Raw genomic sequence first — 20961 nt, forward strand, 5'->3', positions numbered from 1 at the left:
GTGGTTACCCTGGTTTTCCAATATTTAACCCATAACTGTATCTACTTGCTTTATACTGATCGTCATGTAAGCTCAAACACATTCTTAAAGATGTACATTTTTTTACTCCCCTTCCCCACATTTTTCATAACCTTTTAAGTGAGAACTTTTTTAAGATTGTCAGTGATTTAAAATTGTCTTTTTAATAACATAGAACTACTGAAAAATTCTTATTGTATGTAATTCTTATAGAAATAAAACTTGATTGCTTAAACCTATATAATGCAAATTGGTGGCACTCATTTTTAGTCTGGCAGGTGGTATTTCACGAAAATGAAAGCTCCTTCACCAAGTGCTTATGGTATGTTACCAAGAATTTCTTTGAGTTTTTTGCAACCTGAACTGCTGAGGGCCAAGTGAACAACTTCCTACTGCTTTTATCGATTTACTTCTGTGTACACCTTGGTGTCACCTAGCCTTCCCTGGGTATGAATGAAATGATGTATTAGATCCAGTTATTTTCTCAGTAAGTCAGGTCTTCCCTGGTAGCTCAGCTGGTAAAGAATCCGCCTGCAGTGTAGGAGACCCTGGTTTGATTCCTGGATTGGGAAGATCCCCTGGAGAAGGGAACAGCCACTGTTCTTGCATGGACAGAGGAGCCTGGCAGGCTACAGTCCATGGAGTTGCAGAGTCGGACGCCACTGAGAGACTTTCACTAGGTCAGTTAAGTGGTGTTGCCTAGCAACAGTGCACTCTTAAACCTATGTTTGTGTTTGCATCTTTGAGAGAGCCTGCAGGTCCCCCAGTTTGAGAGAGTCAGTGGTGCATTTACTGCTAGGATGGTTTCCCAGACGCTTGAAGAGTGGGCGGCATGTGGGCATAAGAGAGTTGTTTGGCACAGTTGAGAGGGGTGGCCTTACAAAGCATGATGAGATTTGGAAATTGGGGGAGGAGAGTGTAGAACAGTCAGATTGAATTGCTATCATCATGTATAAGTAGAATTCCTAAACTTTTTTTTTAATCAAAAACTATCAGTGTTTTATAAAATGTTAGAAGTCCACCAGCCATAACTTGTAGGTTAACGTAGAAAAATCTCTCTCACAAAAGAATTAACAGAATTATTTTGTTTTCAAAATGTCATGTTTGAATCATAGTAAGCAAGAATGCAGAGTTCCAAAGAATAGCAAGGAGAGATAAGAAAGCCTTCCTCAGCGATCAATGCAAAGAAATAGAGGAAAACAACAGAATGGGAAAGACTAGAGATCTCTTCAAGAAAATTAGAGATACTAAGGGAACATTTCATGCAAAGATGGGCTCGATAAAGGGCTTGAAATAGTATGGACCAAAAAAAAGCAGAAGATATTGAGAAGAGGTGGCAAGAATACACAGAAGAACTATACAAAAAAGATCTTCACGACCCAGATAATCATGATGGTGTGATCACTCACTTAGAGCCAGACATCCTGGAATGCAGAGTCAAGTGGGCCTTAAGAAGCATCACTATAAACAAAGCTAGTGGAGGTGATGGAATTCCATTTGAGCTATTTCAAATCCTGAAAGATGATGCTGTGAAAGTGCTGCACTCAATATGGCAGCAAATTTGGAAAACTCAGCAGTGACCACAGGACTGGAAAAGGTCAGTTTTCATTCCAGTGCCAAAGAGTGTTCAAACTACTGCACAGTTGCACTCATCTCACATGCTAGTAAAGTAATGCTCAAAATTCTCCATGCCAGGCTTCAACAGTACATGAACTGTGAACTTCCAGATGTTCAAGCTGGTTTTGGAAAAGGCAGAGGAACCAGAGATCAAATTGCCAACATCCACTGGATCGTTGAAAAAGCAAAAGAGTTCCAGAAAAACATCTGATTCTGCATTATTGACTATGGCAAAGCCTTTGACTGTGTAGATCACAATAAACTGTGGAAAATTCTGAAAGAGATGGGAATTCCAGACCACCTGACCTCCCTCTTGAGAAACCTATATGCAGGTCAGGAAGCAACAGTTAGAACTGGACGTGGAACAACAGACTGGTTCCAAATAGGAAAAGGAATACGTCAAGGCTGTATACTGTCACCCTGCTTATTTAACTTCTATGCAGAGTACATCCTGAGAAACGCTGGGCTGGAAGAAACACAAGCTGGAATCAAGATTGCTGGGAGAAATATCAATCACTTCAGATATGCAGATGACACCACCCTTATGGCAGAAAGTGAAGAGGAACTAAAAAGGCTCTTGATGAAAGTGAAAGAGGAGAGTGAAAAAGTTGGCTTAAAGCTCAACTTTCAGAAAACTAAGATCATGCCCCTCTGGTCCCATCACTTCATGGGAAATAGATGGGCAAATAGTGTCAGACTTTATTTTTGGGGCCTCCAAAATCACTGCAGATGGTGATTGCAGCCATGAAATTAGAAAAGGCTTATTCCTTGGAAGGAAAGTTATGACCAACCTAGATAGCATATTAAAAAGCAGAGACATTACTTTGGGTCCGTCTAATCAAGGATGTGGGTTTTCCAGTGGTCGTGTATGTGAGATGTGATAGTTGGACTGTGAAGAAAGCTGAGCGCCAAAGAATTGATGCTTTTGAACTGTGGTGTTGGAGGAGACTCTTGAGAGTCCCTTGGACTGCAAGGAGATCCAACCAGTTCATTCTAAAAGAGATCAGTCCCGGGTGTTCAGTGGAAGGACTGATGCTGAAGCTGAAACTCCAGTACTTTGGCCACCTCATGTGAAGAGTTGACTTGTTCGAAAAGACCCTGATGCTGGGAGGTATTGGAGGCAGGAAGGGAATGACAGAGGATGAGATGGCTGAATGGCATCACCAACTCGATGGACAGGAGTTTGAGTGAATTCTGGGAGTTGGTGATGGACAGGGTGGCCTGGCGTGCTATGATTCATGGGGTCGCAAAACTGAGCGACTGAACTGAAGAGAAAGAATCTCTTATTCAGAGAACAAAGCTTACAGGTGTTGAAGTAAGTTCAGACCCATTGTGGTGCTGTTGGCCCGGGACCATGGGATGCAGGATAACTGCATTCCTCATGCTCGAAGAAGGGCTTCATTTGGGAACTTTTGGGGGTCCCTGGACTGGGCTGCAAGTGTCGATTTTCTTTCTTTGTTTCTCTTACTCTCTTTTTTTTTTTTACCAAAAGTTTTGAACGTCTGCAGAAATACAATAATAAAACAAACCTCAGTGTGCCCATTTTGACTTGAATAGTTCCCACCCCTGTAGTTTGCTTCTTTTTCTTTTTTTTTTTTTCTCCCCTCTGCACACATGGTTTTTGAAAGTGTTATGTCTGTATGTATTTACTTCTTTATTTTCAGGCCAGATGTGTTTTAATGCAAACCCCAGACAGCATATGCTGTTCACCAGGAACCCTTCAATATACATCTCTTAATGGACACCATTCCAGTTTTGTGCCTAGCATGATCATTACTGAATACTCACAACTATAAGAACCTAAGAATTTTAAAGAACACATTTTTACTGTTATTTTCCTTTGGGGAGAATATATATGTTAACTCCTTTGGTTGCCACCATTCCGTGAAATGCAATTCAGAGACTACTGAAATGGTATAAAAAGCCAAAGTTTGTAGTGACTTCTTTTGGCTGGGATAATAATGTTAGTTAGTTTTCTATTGGATTTATGAGAATAAGAAAAATACCAGAAAGATCTCCTGTGTTATGTGTGTGTTTGGACTCTGAGTGCCATTTGGACTGAGGAGATGGCATGAGGAGATGGCCACTGGGCAGGTCTGCCGTGATTCGGATTTGGGACTTGAGTGGCAGGGACATGTGACTGCTGTGCGAGGGTTATTTTTGGGATCTGGGTGTCGGCTTCTCGTCAGAAACCATAGAAAGTTAGTGGGAGATGCACTTGTGGAGGCTCAGAAAGCAACAGGCATTGTTATGTGAGTTTTTGAACTTTTGAACATGGGTTGTTGCTTCCGCAAAGAACTAAGTGGTGACAATGACAGTGAAAAAACTGGCCTGTTACAAAAATCAGTGGAGGAGAAGGAACCGGAGAGCAAGATAAGTACAACTTTATCTTCATTATTCAGTGCCTTTGGAGATGAGGAGCTTCCCGGTGGTGGACGCAGGGCCAGCTTGTGGGCTGGGGTTTTGGCAAGGCTGGCACACAGACAGGGCCCAGCGCCTGGGCAGTTGCTGGACTCCTCTCCCGTGTCTGGGCTCTTTACTGGGTCTGGACATGTAGGTGAGGCTGACGGGAACCCTGACGTCACTGCTGTGGGGCATGGTGGTGAAGGTGCCCGGGGCCCTCCGTGTGGGGGCCTTCCTGCTGGTGAGGGGCCCTGCTCTCCAGCCCTGGCGCCCTCTGACCAGGGCCTTGGCCATCACCCTCCCTGCCTCTGCCCAGCCACCTGGGAAAGCTCCGAGGTGGGGAACAAAGTGCTGGTCACTGTTCATATTGGTAGTGCTGCTGACTCCTCAGATCTGAGTGGTGAGGAGAGGGCAGGTGGAGGTCTTGTTTGTGGTGACTGCAAACGGTATAGGAATTCCCGAGAGAGCAGGTTTTACAGTATTTGTGCTGTTGATCCTGACGGCCCAGAAGGTGGAGATAAGCTGTGTGGTCATGCGTGTGAAACAGCTACAGCTCCCCAGAGCTGTCCAGCTGTCACCTCCGAGCGGGCCCACAGAGGGGCCCAGCTGCCAGACAGTGCTGGTCATGGGCCTGGGGGGTCGGAGGCCCCTGGGGCAAAGTTGCCCCTGCAGGGCAGGCCACTCCCAAGGGAGAGAGAGTGGGCTCTCGGTGAGAAAGCTCAACCTACCTCTGCCCTGGTGATTGACAGTGACCCACCCTGTGCCACAGACGTTGGTGCCTTGCTGGCACAGACCTTCGCCAGCTTCCCTGAAGCTGACACAGAAAGGAGCACATTCCGTAATGTGGGCACACTCCCCACCTTAAACATCCACACAGACGCTGACTACCTAGTGAGTGCATGTACCATCCCTGAAGGGAGATTGCGTGGCAGTTCACAGCCTGGGGGTCTGGTGACTGATTCACAGAGTACTGTAATCAGTGGCGCTTCACATGTTGAGAGAGATGGTGATTGTGGGACTGTAACAGCTCATGCAGATCAGAGTTTAAACTCTGGAAGGGAAGGAGCAAGTAACTCTGCAAAAGCACTGAAAGGCAGCGATTGTTCCAGTTTAGATGTTAGTAGATCAAACTGCAGAATCCTTTCCGTAAGTCGAGATAGAATCAGTTTAAGTTCAGGAAGATGTATCACTTCAGGGACCTTTAGATTTCTTCCCACTCATGCGAATTTCCAAGAGCCAGCCCCTCACAGAGGTGACGGCCCAGGGCCCTTGGTGCTTGAGGAGCAGTGCCCTGGAGACTGCACTATGGAAACTGGACGCGGCCCGGATGCAGACGGGGCCGGCTTGTCTTTGCCGTCTCGGAACCATCCATCTTATCAGGATGAGGGTGACACTAGCGTTTTGAAAGATGACGCTTGTGGGAAGAGGGCTTCTGAGTGGAGAGCTGCTGCCCAGGTGGACCTGAGTGTGAACACCAGGGCCAGCAAGGCCTGGGCCCAGGGCCGCAACGTGGTGTGTGCAGTACGGGCAGCAGCCGGGCCAGGGATGTCCCGAGACTCGCAGGGAGCACCTCCACGCAGCAAGTCCCTCCTCGGCTCCAGGTGGCCTGCAAGTGACCTCATTTCCTCTGCAGATGTTTTCACCTGCGCCGAAGAGGAGAGTGAAACAGAGGGTGAGATGTGTGTGAAGAGCTCAGGGAAGGACCCTCACAGACCAGAGAGTGCTGAGCAGGAACCCCTGAGAGCCAGTCACAGGGACACCGGGACAGCTGCCACAGAGAGGGTCCAGGGAGACCCCCGAACAGCCTTTGACTGGGAAGCAAATGCACAGAAATGCACGGCAGTGCCCAGTCAGGGTGTGCTTGCTTGTGTCAGTTCTTGTGAAGCAAAGAATTCTGACTTTGAGACAGCTCACACAGGAAGGAATGGTACCTACCGAGTGAATGACGGCAGCCATGAGGATCTCAGCCTTGCACCACCTGTAAGCCAGAGTTCGGCCCCAGGCGCGCAGGACTCGGAAGGCCTGCGGGTGAGCCCTGTGCACAGTGGTGGCAGCCTTCTGCTGAAGCAGGTTCTCTCCCAGTCAGCCGGAGACGCTCCTGAGGCCTCTGGTGGGCGCGCATCAGGGCTGAGAGAACCAGAGCTGACGGGTGGAGAGGAGGAGGAGGCGCTCCGTCTGCAGGAAGGCGGTGGCGGCCCCGGCACTGCCAGCCACGCAGGCCTGTGTGGGACAAGTGCACACGCATGCCCTTTCAGCCAGAGGAGCGCCAGGCCCACGGCACAGGGACCTGCCTTACAAGGGGACAAGGGCTTGGTGGTCTCTGAAAGAGTGGAGTTAGGGGGTTTTCGTGCAGGGTGCTCCTGCATGACTGGTGTTTACCCTGCCCAAGTGGACGGGCCGCAGGTGATTCCTGTCGTCCCATATGACAGCAGGGAGGTGGCTGTCCCAGATTGTGAGTACCCTGCCCTGTCGCTTGTGTCTGAAGAGCTGTCTGAGGGGGATTTGCGGAGGCCCCCAGGGCATCAGCACCTCCAGTTTCTGAGTGCACTTTCTTGCTACCCGATGGCGGAGCTGGCAAGTCAGGTGTTTTCTGAGAGTCCAGCAGATGGTTGCAGATATCAAGTGGGCTGTCCATGGACTGATACAGTCATGAAAGATACCTTAGAAGATGAGCAGATCTTTAGTGAGGACCTGCACTGTAAGCCCCAGGACCTGGAGATGTCTTTGTTTTGGATGGAAAAGCCTCCTTTTCAGCTACCAGTGGCAGAAGATACTGTCATTTGGGGATGGCGAGAGACAGGTGCACACTTAGTAAGTATGCTGTATCAGTTTTTATTGTTGTGATGTGCTAATGTTTCATTTTGCTTTTTAACTTGGAATTAACAAAGATTTATTCTAAAAAATTGTTAGTTGTTTCAGTGTTGTTATAAAACAAAGTTAGTATAGTATCAGTTTAATCATTTCCAAACTGCAGAGTATGGATTCGGTTCCCTCTTAGTGTATTGAAGCTAGGATCTACATGTGGACTTGGAGCACTAGTGCCTGTGGTACAGGTCATCAGGCGTGACTGTCTGTGGAGCCTACCCTGCCCTGTCTTCATCCATCCTGTCCTCACCACTGGCTCCTTGTGGAGTGGAACAAACATTTGGCCCATTGGATGTTTAAAATCACTGCAGATGTAGGATACAGCATGCTTGGGGCTGGTGCACGGGGATGACCCAGAGGGATGTTGTGGGGAGGGAGGTGGGAGGGGGGTTCATGTTTGGGATCGCATGTACACCCGTGGTGGATTCATGTCAATGTATGGCAAAACCAATACAGTATTGTAAAGTAAAATAAAGTAAAAATTAAAAGTTAAAAAAAAAAAGTTAAATAAGCAGGGTGACAATAAAAAAAAATAAAATAAAAATAAAATCACTGCAGAGGGTTACACTTGGAGAACACAGAGGAGTTGAAATCTCTGCTTTCTACTGCTTTTGCATAGCAGCCGTCCAGGTAGGTACTCTTGGTGCTTTTAACTGGCTCCAGGATGTCGTCGGTTCCCTCTTCTCATCAGAAGCACCTGCAGGGCTCTGGGAACCTCACCACTCAGGCCCCACTGGTTTGGGAGAACCAAACCAGCACGTGATCCTGCACCGAGCAGGTCGTTTGAGCGTCTTCCTAGAATTTCTGTAATAAATGCAAACTTTCAAGAAACAGGAAATTAGTCTTGTTCTTGATGCAGCCCTTTGGGCACGTATGCTTATAGTAGCAAAATTGCATTCATTCAGTCTGTTTATTTTTAGTGGTTTTTGTTGTATTAGGCTAGAGAAATAGTAATAGTGAACAGATAGATGTGGCCCAAATATTATGCCTATTATATAGAAACAAGCAAGTAGAAATTCAATTCTGTAATTTATCTACTAACCTCCTTTCTTTCCATTCTATGCTCAGATTTGGGAGTTTTTCCCAAAACAGTTATGTTCAGGTTAATCAGTTTTATTCCTATAGTAGTTCTGGAGGCAAGCACCACTTAACCGCTTCCCTCAGTGGACATGGCCGACAGCTGGCCCCAGCTGTCCACACCTGTCCCTCAGGTGGAGCACACATGGCTCCTGCTCTTGCACGGGAGAGTGAGGTGCGTGTGCGCTGCTCTGAGTTAGCTGTCAGCTGTGCCATGTGCCTGGCAGTGTGCTCACTTGCCACACTACACTTACTGGTACTGCTTTTTGTTCAAAACTCCAGTCCTCAAAGTGCCTGTGCAGACATCTCATTAAGCTATAAGTAGCTGTTATTACGTTGTTTTACAGGTAACAAGCCAGAGTTATAGATGTCATGATTGTGAAGTCTTTGAATTGCTCTGAGTTGCTAAACTTAGTGCCAATCCAGGACTCATCCAGGCTCACTTAAACTTTAGAAAATGGGCACTTCTTTCCCTTCCATATCTCACCTGACTTATATTCTCCATCTGCCTCCCCCTCCTTTGATATTTGGTGTTCTGGTTCCTACTCACTAACTTGTCAGTGGGATGATTTTATTTCCTGGCCAAAAGATGTAAGTTTGTGAGTTGGTAGTTATTTATTTTTGTTAATGGAGCATAGCACTGAGGGGTAGTGTTTCTTTGAGTGTCAAAATTTGGGGATACTGCACTCTTGAAAGAGTAACACGGGTCATTTGTGTAGAATGGCTTTAGAATGTGGCCATTAAGGTCAGCTCACTGCTAGTTCTGCCAACTATTGCTTGGCCATGACTTTTCAGGGAAAAAATAAGACTTAGGAAGCCACACAGATGAAACTGGAGTTGTTGATAATCAGTTGGAGGTCCCTGTGACTGCAGAAAAATAGCTGCATTTTGAAGAAATGTGTTTAGTACAAGTTGTTTCTCATGTGAGTTACAAGAAGCTAATGAGCTCTTGATAAATGTTTTGTTTTCTTGATATTAGAACAGAGTTTTCTAATTAGGATCATTTTTGTGGGCGAGTTACTTAACCTTCCTCTGCCTTGGTTTCCTTACTTGTGTCATGAGGCTGTCATGACTCAACTCAGGTGCGGGCGTGGGGTGTGCCTGGCACCCAGCTGGCTGTCACATCTCCGTTCTTGCATCCCCGTCATACCTCAGAATATCCCTCAAATCCTGACTCACTGCTGGAGATTGTGTGAAGCCCCTGATGGCTGATTTGGATTTGAGTGTTTCCTACTGTAGAAGTAGTCAGTTGTGCACAGGTAGTGTTCCAGTCAGCTGTGGCATAAAACCTTGCACAAGTTGTCAAATAGTAGAAAGTAGAATTTTATGTTATTACATCATGAAACATTGGTTCCTCCCACATGTTTCTCAGGCAGCTCCCTGCTGGGCTCAGGACTCCAGGTGTCAGTGTGCCCAGAGTGGACGCCTGGGAGCCTGTGGGGAGGACAGGACATGCCTTGTGGGTGAACAGAGGGGGAGGAGCCTGAGGCCTGCGTGGCTCTCAGGATCCTGTTTGTGGGCAGTGTGCTTCCAGGAGAGTGTGTGTGTGTGTGTGTGTGTGTGTGTGTGTGTGTGTGTGTGTGTGTGTGTGTTAGTGAGCTGTAAAATGTGTGTTGGTCATGCAGTGTAGCCAACTGCAGGTGGTGCTAAAAACGAGGAAGACCTCATGCAAAGTGCAGGTTGGAGTTAGGAATTTAGAGAATGTATAGTGTGTCCATGAGGTCCAGGGTCTGTTCCGTGAGTGGAAAACTTGACGCGAGTCACGTGGGAGAACGAGACTGGGTGTAAACAGAAGAGGTGAGTTATGAGAGTATTAGTATAGGAAAGAATAAAGGCATGAATTTGAAGAAAAAGAGAGCAGAGAGAAAAGGTATACCTGCTGAGGGCAGTGGTGCCCATGAGGTGTGGAGGTTGTCTGTTACTGTGCTTGGTGCAATCCTGTTGGCCTTGTTCCCGGACCACCTCGTGCTGTGCCCGGCACTCCCTGAGGATGTCAGAAGTGTGTGTTGAAGACACAGGGAGACGTGCAGGAGCAGAGTCCAGCAATGAGCTGGAAGTTCAGATGTCACATAAGAAGGGAGCTTGAAGACTCAGTGCTTCTTGAGGGAAACATTCTTGAAGGAGAAGGGGTACCCTGTTCTTTGCCCTGTCTGGTACTTAAAATTTAGAAGGGCTCCAGATCAGCCCTCATGTACGTGCCTGGTTCTAGGCATGATGTTTATTGTCCATGCCTTGAGGTATGGGCAGAGGATACTCTGTAACTTTATCCACATCAGCCTCTACCTCGGTTTCACAGTCTTCTCCCTGCAGGTGTCGATCATCCAGCCAGAGTGAATTTATTATGGTGGTTTTTAAGGTTGTTGACCCACACGTTGTTCCCTACTCGGCTTATCACAGTGCACTGGCCTTAGAGACGGCCTTTCTGGGTGGCGCCAGGAGGCTGCTCCCAGTGTGGAGCTGCTGCCTGGGTTCTGGGACCCGGCCTGTCCCCCTTTTGCAGCCCTGGCCCTGCTTGGTGGGATCGTGACGTGCAGTGCCTGGAGAATGCAGGTCGTGGCCAGGCTTGCTTAGGAATTGGGGTGGCTGCCCCAGGACATCAGCTTCTTTTAGATTTGCGGGACTCTTCAGGATTTGTAAGCAGAAGAGAGAAAATTCAAGGGTGATGGTGGGTTTAGTGAGGTGTGCCAGGAAATACCCCAGCAGTCCCCAAGGAACTCAGAGGCGTGAGCCAGCCAGTGAGACATCTGGGAGTGTTCTGACAGACAAGCCCAGGGAGTCAAGGGCCAGTGTGTTTGGAACAGCCTGGGGGCCACATGACTGGAAATGGGCACAGTCACAGGGTGTCCGCATCTGGCTCCTCTCCACCATGACTCTTTCATTTTCTATGGCCTTTAACCTTTGGCAGTGTTCAAGCTTTATTTTAGAGTTTTATCCATCGGTTCTCAGATTTGCAAATCTTTGAATTGTGTTGGGTAGTCTGGACCAGAGAAATAACTGAGTCACCAGTTTAAAAAGTTGATTAAGTACCCCAAGAAGGCAGAACTTTCATTCCCATTTCTTGAGAGCCTTTCACTTGGTAAGAAATTTAACATCTGCTGGTGAGTGGAGTTCTGAATGCATCAACTTCGATCACTTTTGCATCTGTTGCTGCTAAGTCGCTTTAGTCATGTCCGACTGTGTGCGACTCCATAGCCGGCAGCCTACCAGGCTGCCCCGTCCCTGGGATTCTCCAGGCAAGAACACTGGAGTGGGTTGCCATTTCCTTCTCCAATGCATGAAAGTGAAAAGTGAAAGAGAAGTCGCTCAGTCATGTTTGACTCTTAGCGACCCCGTGGACTGCAGCCCACCAGGCTCCTCCATCCATGGGATTTGCATCTGATCTCTCCCTAAAAGTATGTGTAAATAGGTTCCGCCTTTTTCACATAAATTCTCTAGCATGGATGTGTTTTAACTCTGAATTAGTAAGTAAAATTGTAGTGATTGGAATTTGGATGCAAATAAACACATCGTATTTTTTCTTAGGTACCAACAGCCAAGGTTTCGGAGCTAAACCCTAATGCAAAAGTATGGGGCACTCCACTGTTACAGCTGGAAGCGCGTGGAGCTGCAGATGGCGGTGTGAGCACAGTCTGGGAGGCGTCCCCTGGCCGCGGCCACCTCGGTAAGTGGGCGGGGCTGGGCCTCTGCTCTGAGCTGTAGCCTTGTTTCCTTTGAGTTCACTTTTGGGAAAGTGTTTAAGATCTGTGTCATGGTTGGTGACAGTATTTACGAACCCTGAGGTCTCTCACAGTCAAGTTGAAAAGGTCCGTAACTGCAGATGTAAGTCTTTGTTTTAAGAAAAAGCTGTTCTCCTAACCCTTCCTCTTGGGTTGAAATTCTTAATTACAGGATTGGACACCAACGGTGACGGTGACAAAAGTCATGACAGTGTTGGGCTGTCAGATCCGCAGGAGTCAGACCAGACAGCCATGAGCACGCTGGGTCCGGACCACTCAGAGTATGAGTCACTGCCTGAAAGCAGTGAGACAGGTAAAGCTGTTTTACGATTTCATTTTCATGTAGAGTATGGGCTGCTTTATGTTGTGCTTTTAGTTCTTTGTTCATTTCTTCCTCTTTTTTGTGTCTTCCTTTGTGGTTTAATGATTTCTTTGGTGGCATGCTTGTGTTCTTTTCTCTCTAGCTTCTGTGTAGCTATTGTAGGTTTTTAGATTTGTGGTTACAGTGTTCCTCATATATGTTGACCTGTAACTTTATCTACTTGTTAATAGAAATGACTGATAGTCATTTAAGTTCAGACACATTCTAAAAGATCTGCATTTTTACTCCCTTCCCCCACATTTTGTTTTTTTATGTCATTTCGCATATTCTTATCTCTCCCTTAATTGTATATAATTGTAGTTGCTTGTACAGTTTGTATTTTAATCTGTATTCAACTTGTAGTTATAGTTGCTTCTACAATTTGTATTTTAATCTGTATACTGACTTACATAAATAATCTTTAGTCCTTGTTATGTGTCTGCCTTTCCTAGTGGGGTTTCCCTTTCCTATAGGTTCTTCTTTTCCACTTCGAGAAGACCCTTCAACATTTATTCAGTGCAGGTTTAGTACTGATGAATTCTTTCAGTTTCTTCATGTCTGAGAAGCTCTTTAATCTTTTCTTCAATTCCAAATGATTATCTTGCTGGGTCGAGTAATGGAGGTTACAGGTCTTACCTTTCAGCCATTGATATGTATCCTGCCACTCCCTTCTGGCCTGCAGAGCTTCTGCTAAAAAGTCAGTTGATAGCCTTATGGGGGTTCCCTTGATTGTAACTCCTCTTTTCTCTTGCTTCCTTTAGAATCCTCTTTAGCTGTAACTTTGCCGTTTTAATTATGACATGTCTTGGTGTGGGTCTCTGAGTTCCATCTCATTTGGAGTAGGACCCTCCATGCTTCCTGTTCCTGGATATCTGTTTCCTTCTTCAGCTTTGGGAAGTTTCCAGCCATAATTTCATCAGATGCATATTTTACCTTCTCTGTCTCTCCTTTTTCTGGGACCTCTGTAATGTGATTTTAGTATACTTGATGTTGTCCCAGAGGCCCCTTAAATTATCCTCATTTTTAAAAGTAGCTGAAGTGGTCCTTTGCTATTCTTATTGAGTGGTTTCTGTTATTCTGTCTTCCCGATCACTTGTGAGTTCTTTTGTGCTACTTGATCTGCTTTCAGTCCTTACACTGTTTTTCATTTCCGTTATTGTATTCTTCAGCTCTGACTGCTTCTTTTTTAAAAAATTATTTCCTAGTTTCTTGTTAAAATTCTCACTGTGTTCATCTATTCCTTTCCCAGCTTCAGTTAGCATTCTTATTACTAGTACTTCGATTTTTTTATCTGCTATTTATCTCTATTCATTAGTTTTTTTCCCCTTTCATTTGAAACATACTCCCCTGTCATTGGTGCTGAAGCAGAAGCCTTGAGGGTGGGGTTAGAGCTGGTTCCATTCCCTCTAAATGTGTGCACCCCACCCCCTTCCTGCAGTGGCTTCTCCACACTAGTGGCGAGTAGGCCAGAGCACGAAGGGCTAGAGTGAGCTGGGGTGCATGCTTGGTGGCCCCAGCTCACCATCAGAGCCCCAGACAATATCCTGTCCACTCCTCTGTGTGCAAAGGTACTATCAGTGGCTACCGTCACCCTGTTCAGACATTGATGTGCTTTAAAAGTTCTGCCTGTTAAACCTGTCCCTAAACAATGTACCTTTCACTGGTTCCTTTGATTCTTCTGTAAACTGACTCTCCTGCTGATGCTGAGATGAGGGGTGCCGGTCCAGATCCCTCAGGGGAATGTAAGACCCAAACAGTTCCCGAAAGGCAGGTCAGATTTGAGTAGGAGAAGACGAGACTGACGAGAAGGCCAAGCGCCAGGAGAAGTACAAACAGGAAACGTTCATGTTGAAATTGAGTCAAACCCAGGAGGAGGTGGTTCTTTGTGAAAGGAGTATTTAAAGCGTTTCAGAAGAAAAAGAAGGGAGTTCTCTTTTGGGGTGCAGGGTGTGGGCCAGCATAGAAATCCCCGTGGGTAATGGAACAGCAGTTGTTCACCTCCGATTTTGTTTCTGCCTTAATCTAAAAGACCAGTTTTAAGACCCCAGCAGACCTGAGGAATAGGCTGCACGCTTGTTATTGATGGTCAGATGGGCAAGGGTGAGTGCAAAGAATCAGCTCCCCCAGATTGGCTGCCAACACTTAGCAGAGCGGCTGCACAAGGACTGTGTTCAGGCCCCCATGTCACTGTCTAGAGAAGGTTGCATGACTGAGAAAGCCTGCCTTCCCTTTCTTACCACCAGCTGTAGGGTTATGTACGAAAGATTCTTAATTAAGTACTGTGTAAGCGTTTGACGTTAAATATTTTGCCCTAGAAGAGGACCCAGAAAGACCTGGTCTGCACAGTTGCTGCTGACCTTTGTGACCATGTGCCCATCTCCCCCTGCCCCCTCACTTCCCTCCTCACTCTGCCTGGATTACATAGACCATCATTTCAGCTACTTCCTTGCATCTAACTTCCTTCATAGTTGCTTAGCAGATGCCTCTGACTTGTTTAAATGTAATTATCTACCTACTCTGTCTGTTCCTGAGCAGATAGGCAGATGTGGCTGAAGAAGACAAGTGTTGCAGTGTAGAGGGGTCTCATTTTCCATTCACGGTTTCAGACTTGCAGGGGCCTCTGGCCCCACAGCGCAGCAATCGAGCTCCTGCATGGCCATTTCACACCTGCCAACCTTGGGGGTGTAGAGCACTAATGAGGCACCACTAGTGTACCGTAAACATCAGGTTTGGAATAGCCTTGCTTTCTCTGTAAGCTTTATTTTCCTTAGCTTGAAGCAGTATTCAGATCATTCTAGAACTGACTCGCTGATTCTTCCAGTTGGACTTGCTGGGTAGAAACCATCTCCAGTCATGGCAGAGTCGTGCCGGCTGCCACGGAGACTGCCTGTGCCCTTGCTCCTGCCTGTACCCTGCCTCAGCCAGCCACTCATCTGCTTTCTGTCACTGCTCTTTAGTCTGGAATTGTATGTAAAGAGAGTTTTACAGTATGTGCTCTTTTTGTGAGGCTTTTTTACTTACTCGTTTTGAGATTCATTCAAGTGGTAACATTTTGGGGCCTTTACTTTTGGACCTAGTAGTGTTCCATTCCATTACCTATCATAGTTTGTTTTTTTATTCACCTGTTGATGAATATTTGGATTGTTTTCAGTTGGGGCTCTTACAAATAAGGCTACAATGTACATTTATAAACAAGGCTTTGTGTGTACATCTGTTTTCATTCCTTTTGGGTAAATGCCCAGGAATGGAGTAGATGGGTCATCCGCTAGGCATTGGCTTATCTTTTTAAGAAATGGTAGAGCTGTGTTCCATAGCTGTCCCCTTGCACCCCCACTTGCAGTGGTCACAGCTTCTGCTGCTCCACACATTGCTGGCACTTGATACCATCAGTGTTTTTAATGTTAACCATTCCAGAAGTTTGGTAGTAGAATCTTCCTGTGGATTTACTTCACTTTTCCCTAGTGACTAATGGTGTCAAACATCTTTTCAAGTGTGTATGTTTCTTCAGTGAAGGGTCTGTTCAAGTCTTTTGCCTATTTTCTTAATTGGATTGATTTATTATTGAGTTGAGAGTTCCTTGGACAGAAGTCTTTATCAATATGTAACTTGAAATACATCTCTTTTTGTTCTCCTAATAGTATCTTTTGAAAAGTAAAAGTTTAAAACCTTTTATATTGTCGAGTTATGGACCTTGCTTTTCATGTTATTCCTACAAAATTTTAATCCAGGATCACAAATGTTTTCTGTTGTTTAAGTTGTATTTTTTTTTTTTAATTTAAAATTTATTTTTGGCTGCACCAGCTGTTCATCGCTGTGCACAGGCTTTCTCTAGTTGGGGCGAGTGGGAGCTGTGCTTGGTTGTGGCATGGACTTTCCCCTGGTGGGGTGGACCTCAGTAGTTGCAGCACTCAGGCTCAGTCAGAGCTGCTCTTGGTTGCTGTACGTGGACTTTTCTCTAGGGGCGTGGACTTCAGTAGCTGCAGCACTTCAGGCTCAGTAGTTACCGCCTGAGGGCTTAGTTGCTCTGCAGCGTGTGGGATCTTGCCAGACCTAGATCAAACCCATGTCCCCTGCATTGGCAGGCAGATTCTTAACCACTGTACCACCGGGAAAGTAACAGTTATGTGGTTTTACATTTTTTAGGTCTGTGGTCCATTTTTAATTAATTTTTGTATGTGGTGTGAGGTGTGAAGCAGAGTTCTTCCCCTCCCCCCAGCACATGTATTAATAGATACACAGTTGTTCCAGTAACATTTGTCAGACTCTCCTGCCCTTCCCCACTGCACTGCCTTTGTCAGAATCATTTGTCCCTGAGTATGTGGGTTTGTCCCTGGACTGTCTCTTCTTCATCAGTCTGTTTGGACAACAAAACCACACTGTTTTAATCACTGTAAATAATTCTTTTAAAAGCAGGTAGTATTATTTAGCCTTCCAATTTTGTTCTTTTTCAGACTTATTTTGGTTGATCTAGGTCCTTTCCATTTCCATGCACATTCAGCTAACCTGATCAATTTCTGTAGTGTGCTGAGATTTTTATTGGAATTTCATTGACTCTGTAGATGAGTTGGAGAAGATTGACATCTTGGCTTGCTGTCCATGTTGTGGTATATGTATGCTTGTTCAGATCTTTAGTCTCTCTTGACTGTATTTTTCCCTGTATGTTTCAGTTTTCAGTCCTCTGGCTTTTCGCATCTTCCGTTCAGTTTATCATTAAGTATTTCATATTTTTTGGTGCTATTGTAAAAGTGTGTTAGTCACTTAGTTGTGTCTGATTCTTTGTGACCCCATGGACTATAACCTACCAGGCTCCTTGGTCCATGGGAGTCTCCAGGCATGAATACTATTATAAGTGGTTCTTAAAAATTCAATCCGCAACTATTTGTTACTAATAGATAGAAATATATTAACTTTTATAAATTGATATCATACCCTGAACACTTATTAAGCTCACATATTAGTTTTAGAAACTTATTTTGTAGAATCCATTGGATGTTCTGCATGGACTGGTGTTATCTGTGAATAAATCCAGTTTTATTTCCTATCTAGTCTAGTTCCTTTTATTCCTTTATCTTGCCTCATTGCACTGAAAGAATTTTCATTACAGAGGTGAACAGATGTGGTAAGAGCAAATGTCTGACTGATGGGGGGCGGGGATGGGCATTGTCTTTTGCCATTAAGTACAGTGGTGCTCTTGGTTTTGTGTTTGTGGCCTTTGCTGGGCGGACCAGATCCCCTTCTGTTATACGGTCTGCTGAGAGTTTTAAGGAGGAACAGTTAAAGAGGAATTTGTCATGCTTTTTCTTCATCTGTGGCAGTGATTGTATTATTTTTTTTTGTATTGATTCTATTTTGTGTGTGTGTGTTAAGATTAATTACATTGATTTTTAAAAAATGTTTAACCAACCTTAAATTCCTGGGGTATGCCTTACTGCGTCAGGATGTAATACATTTCTCATATATTATTGGATTGGATTGGCCTAATTCTGCTTAGAATTTGTACGCCTGCGTTCATGAGGGATGTTGGTCTGTAGTTTTATTTTGATGTTTTCCCTCCTACTGAATTTTTGGGAAGCGTTTATTTCTTCCTTAAGTGAAAAATGAAGCCATCCGAATGTAGAATATTGATTGTGGGAAAATTGTCAGCTACAGTTTGTTTGTTTTTTTATATAGGGCTACCCAGGTTTATTTCTTCTTGAGAGAGCTTTGGTTTCTTCTGTCTTTACTTACATATTTTGTCCATTTCATCTAAATTGTCCAAGTTACTGCATAGAATCGCTCACAGTACTCTTATTTATCCTTTTAGTATCTATAAAACTTGTTGTCATGTCATAGCACTCATTCCTGTTGTTGGTAATTCCTGTCTTCTCTCCCCCTCTCCCCGTAGTCAGTCTGGGTAGACGTTTGTCAATTTTATTCATCTTAAAGAACCAGTATTTGGATAATAAGTCAGATCCTGTAGTCTCTGCCTTTAATTTAGGCATTTAGAATGTTAACCTTTACTATGATAATTAATATGGTTAGGTTTGAGTCTCTCACCTTGCTATTTGTTTGAGAATAGCTTTCGACTTATAGGAAAATAGAGCAGATAGAGTACAGAGAGTTCCCATAGACCCAGCATTCGTTTTCTCCTGTTAACACCTTATATTCATATGATGCATTTGCCGCAGTTCCTGAACCAGGATTGGTACGTTTCACCTATTGACATTTTTCTGTCCCAGGACATCATGTTACATGTAGTGAGTGACTTGTGTTCTTAGGCTCTCTTGCCTATAACAGCTTCTCAGACATTACTTGTATTTGATGACCTTGATAATTTTGAGGAGTACTGCTCAGTTATTTTGCATGATACTGGAAAATATGTGTGATGTTTTTCTCATCATGGTGGGTTTGAGGGAACGAATACCACAGAAGTCAAGAGCCGTTTTCATCCCATCACATTAAGAGTACATACTGCCAGCATGATTTATTGCTGCTGTTGTTGACCGTGACCAGCTGGCTGAAGTAGGTTTATTATTAGCTTTCTCAACTATGAAGTTACTCTTTTTTTTCCCTTTACATGTGGTCCTGTCACTGTGCCAGCCTACACTTCAGGAGTGTCCATGAGGTGTTCATGAGGGCAGAACAGGAGGCATGAGCTCCTTCCTTCCTTTGACGTGATCCTTCCCCGGCCTCAGGGAGTCCTTGTGCCTGTGCTATGCAGGGAACATGCGCCTGCCTCCAGGGGTCCCTTGCACCTCTGGGTGCCCTGCTGGTGTGCTCTGTCCCTGCATTGTCCCACACCCTGGATTCAGGGACCCTCGGGCTTCTGTCTGCTCCCTGAGCCCAGGCCATTCTTGTGTCTCTTTCAGGAGTTAATGCTCTACATCTAGAAAACTGGTTCGTTTGTTTTTTTAATAAAAAAGATATTTAAAACCCACCACGTGCCAGATGTACTTGGGACTCATTTCATATGATTGGTGAAAGCTCCTGCTCTCTGGGTGCTTACATCCATTCAGGCAGAGACAGACTGTCGTCATACACAGAATATACTTATGTTCACATTATATAAAGTGAGAGGGTGATGCACACCATAGAGAAGACAGGTCATGATAAGTAGAGTGGTGGGAGGTTACAGTTTTTTTTCTCTTTTTATTTAGGTGTAATTGACAAGTAAATGTTAATTATACTTACGGTGTAGAGCAACATGATGGTTTAATAGCTATCACCTCGCATACTTTTTTTTCCCATTGGAATGCTGAGAACACTTAAGATCTACTGTCTTAGCAAAGTTCAAGTAGAGAGTACAGCATTATTAACTGTAGTCACCATGCTGTACAGTAGATCCCAGAGCTGATACCTTAGAACTGAACGTTTGTATTCTTAAACCAGCATCTTTCCGTTTCCTGCCTGCAACCCCTGGCAGCCGTGGCTCTACGCTCTGGTACTCTGTGTTCACAGCTTTTTTAGATTCCTCATGTAAGTGGCATCGTGTAGTTTTGGGGGGTTCTTTCTGACTTACTTAGCACAGTAGTCTCTAGATTCATCCATGTTGTTGTATATGGCAGGGTTTCTTGTGGAATCATATTCCACTGTGTATATATATTGTGTGTATACTTGTTCAGTCACTAAATAGTGTCTGACTCTTTTGTGATCCCATAGGTGCCTGCCTCTAGGGGTTTCCCACGCCTCTGGGCACCCTCCTGGTATGCTCTGTCCCTGCATTGTTCCACACCCTGGGCTATATATAGATACACACACAGAGAGACACATTTTTAATGCATTCATCCGTTGATAGACATGTGGGAGGTTTCCATGTCTTGGGTGTTATAAATAATCCTTGTGAACATGGAGGTGCAGGCAGATCTTTGAGACTTTGAGTTCCTTTCTTTTATGTGTATGCCCAGTAATAGATCATGCGGTTGTGCTATTTTAATTTTATGAAGAACCTCCACACTTTTCCATGGTGGCTGTGCCAGTTTACGTCCCCACCAGTAATACACGGGCCGGGGGGTGGGGTGGTGCTCCCTTTTCTTGACATCCTTCCCACACCTGTTATTTGTTACCTTTTTTTTGGATAACGACAGTTACGACAGGTGAGCAGTGATCCTCATTTTGGTTTTTGACTTGTGGTCCCCTAATGATGAGATATGTTGAACATCTTTTCATGTGCTGCTTGGCTCTCTGTATGTCTTCTTTGAAAAACTCTGTTTAAGTCCTTTACCCATTTTTTCTTTTAATCATAGGTGGTTTTTTGTGGTTTTTTTGCTACTGAGTTATATGAGTTCCTTATGTATTTTGAATATTAGCCCCTCATCAGGTACATGATTTGTCAATATTTTCTCCTGTTCAGTAGGTTGTTTTTTTCATTTTGTTGATTGTATCCTTTACTGTACAAAAACTTTTTTTTTTAATTTAAAAAAATTTTTTTATTGAAGGATAATTGCTTTACAGAATTTTGTTGTTTTCTGTCAAAGCTCAACATGCATCAGCCATCAGTCAGTTCAGTTCAGTCACTTAGTCACGTCTGACTCTTTGCGACCCCATGAATCGTAGCACACCAGGCCTCCCTGTCCATCACCAACTCCTGGAGTTTACCCAAACTCATGTTCATCGAGTTGGTTATGCCATCCAGCCATCTCATCCTCTGTCGTCCCCTTCTCCTCCTGCCCCCAATCCCTCCCAGCTCAGGGTCTTTTCCAATGAGTCAACTCTTCGCATCAGGTGGCCAAAGTATTGGAGTTTCAGCTTCAGTGTCAGTCCTTCCAATGAACACCCAGGACTGATCTCCTTCAGAATGGACTGGTTGGATCTCCTTGCAGTCCAAGGGACTCTCAAGAGTGTTCTCCAACACCACAGTTCAGAAGCATAGGTATACATATATATCCCCTCCTTTTTGAACCTCCCTCCCATCTACCCATCCTACCC

At 44.9% G+C, this 20961-nt stretch overlaps 1 protein-coding gene across 2 annotated transcripts in view; it reads left to right on the top strand.

Annotated features, from left to right (window-relative positions):
• The window catches only part of LARP4B (La ribonucleoprotein domain family member 4B), an 84840-nt gene that overhangs the window by 34961 nt on the left and 28918 nt on the right, over positions 1-20961 (top strand). Inside the window, exons 1-3 of one of the 2 annotated variants that reach the window (XM_018057346.1) lie at positions 3583-6849; positions 11503-11641; positions 11869-12009. In XM_018057346.1, the coding sequence (XP_017912835.1) occupies positions 3910-6849; positions 11503-11641; positions 11869-12009 (3220 nt within the window). In that variant the 5' untranslated portion in view covers positions 3583-3909. Of the gene's footprint in view, positions 1-3582; positions 6850-11502; positions 11642-11868; positions 12010-20961 lie in introns of those variants that run through there. The other variant, XM_018057347.1, reaches the window with a different exon arrangement.

This window comes from Capra hircus, chromosome 13 (assembly GCF_001704415.2).
Source record: "Capra hircus breed San Clemente chromosome 13, ASM170441v1, whole genome shotgun sequence".
NCBI classification, from domain to species: Eukaryota; Metazoa; Chordata; class Mammalia; order Artiodactyla; family Bovidae; genus Capra; species Capra hircus.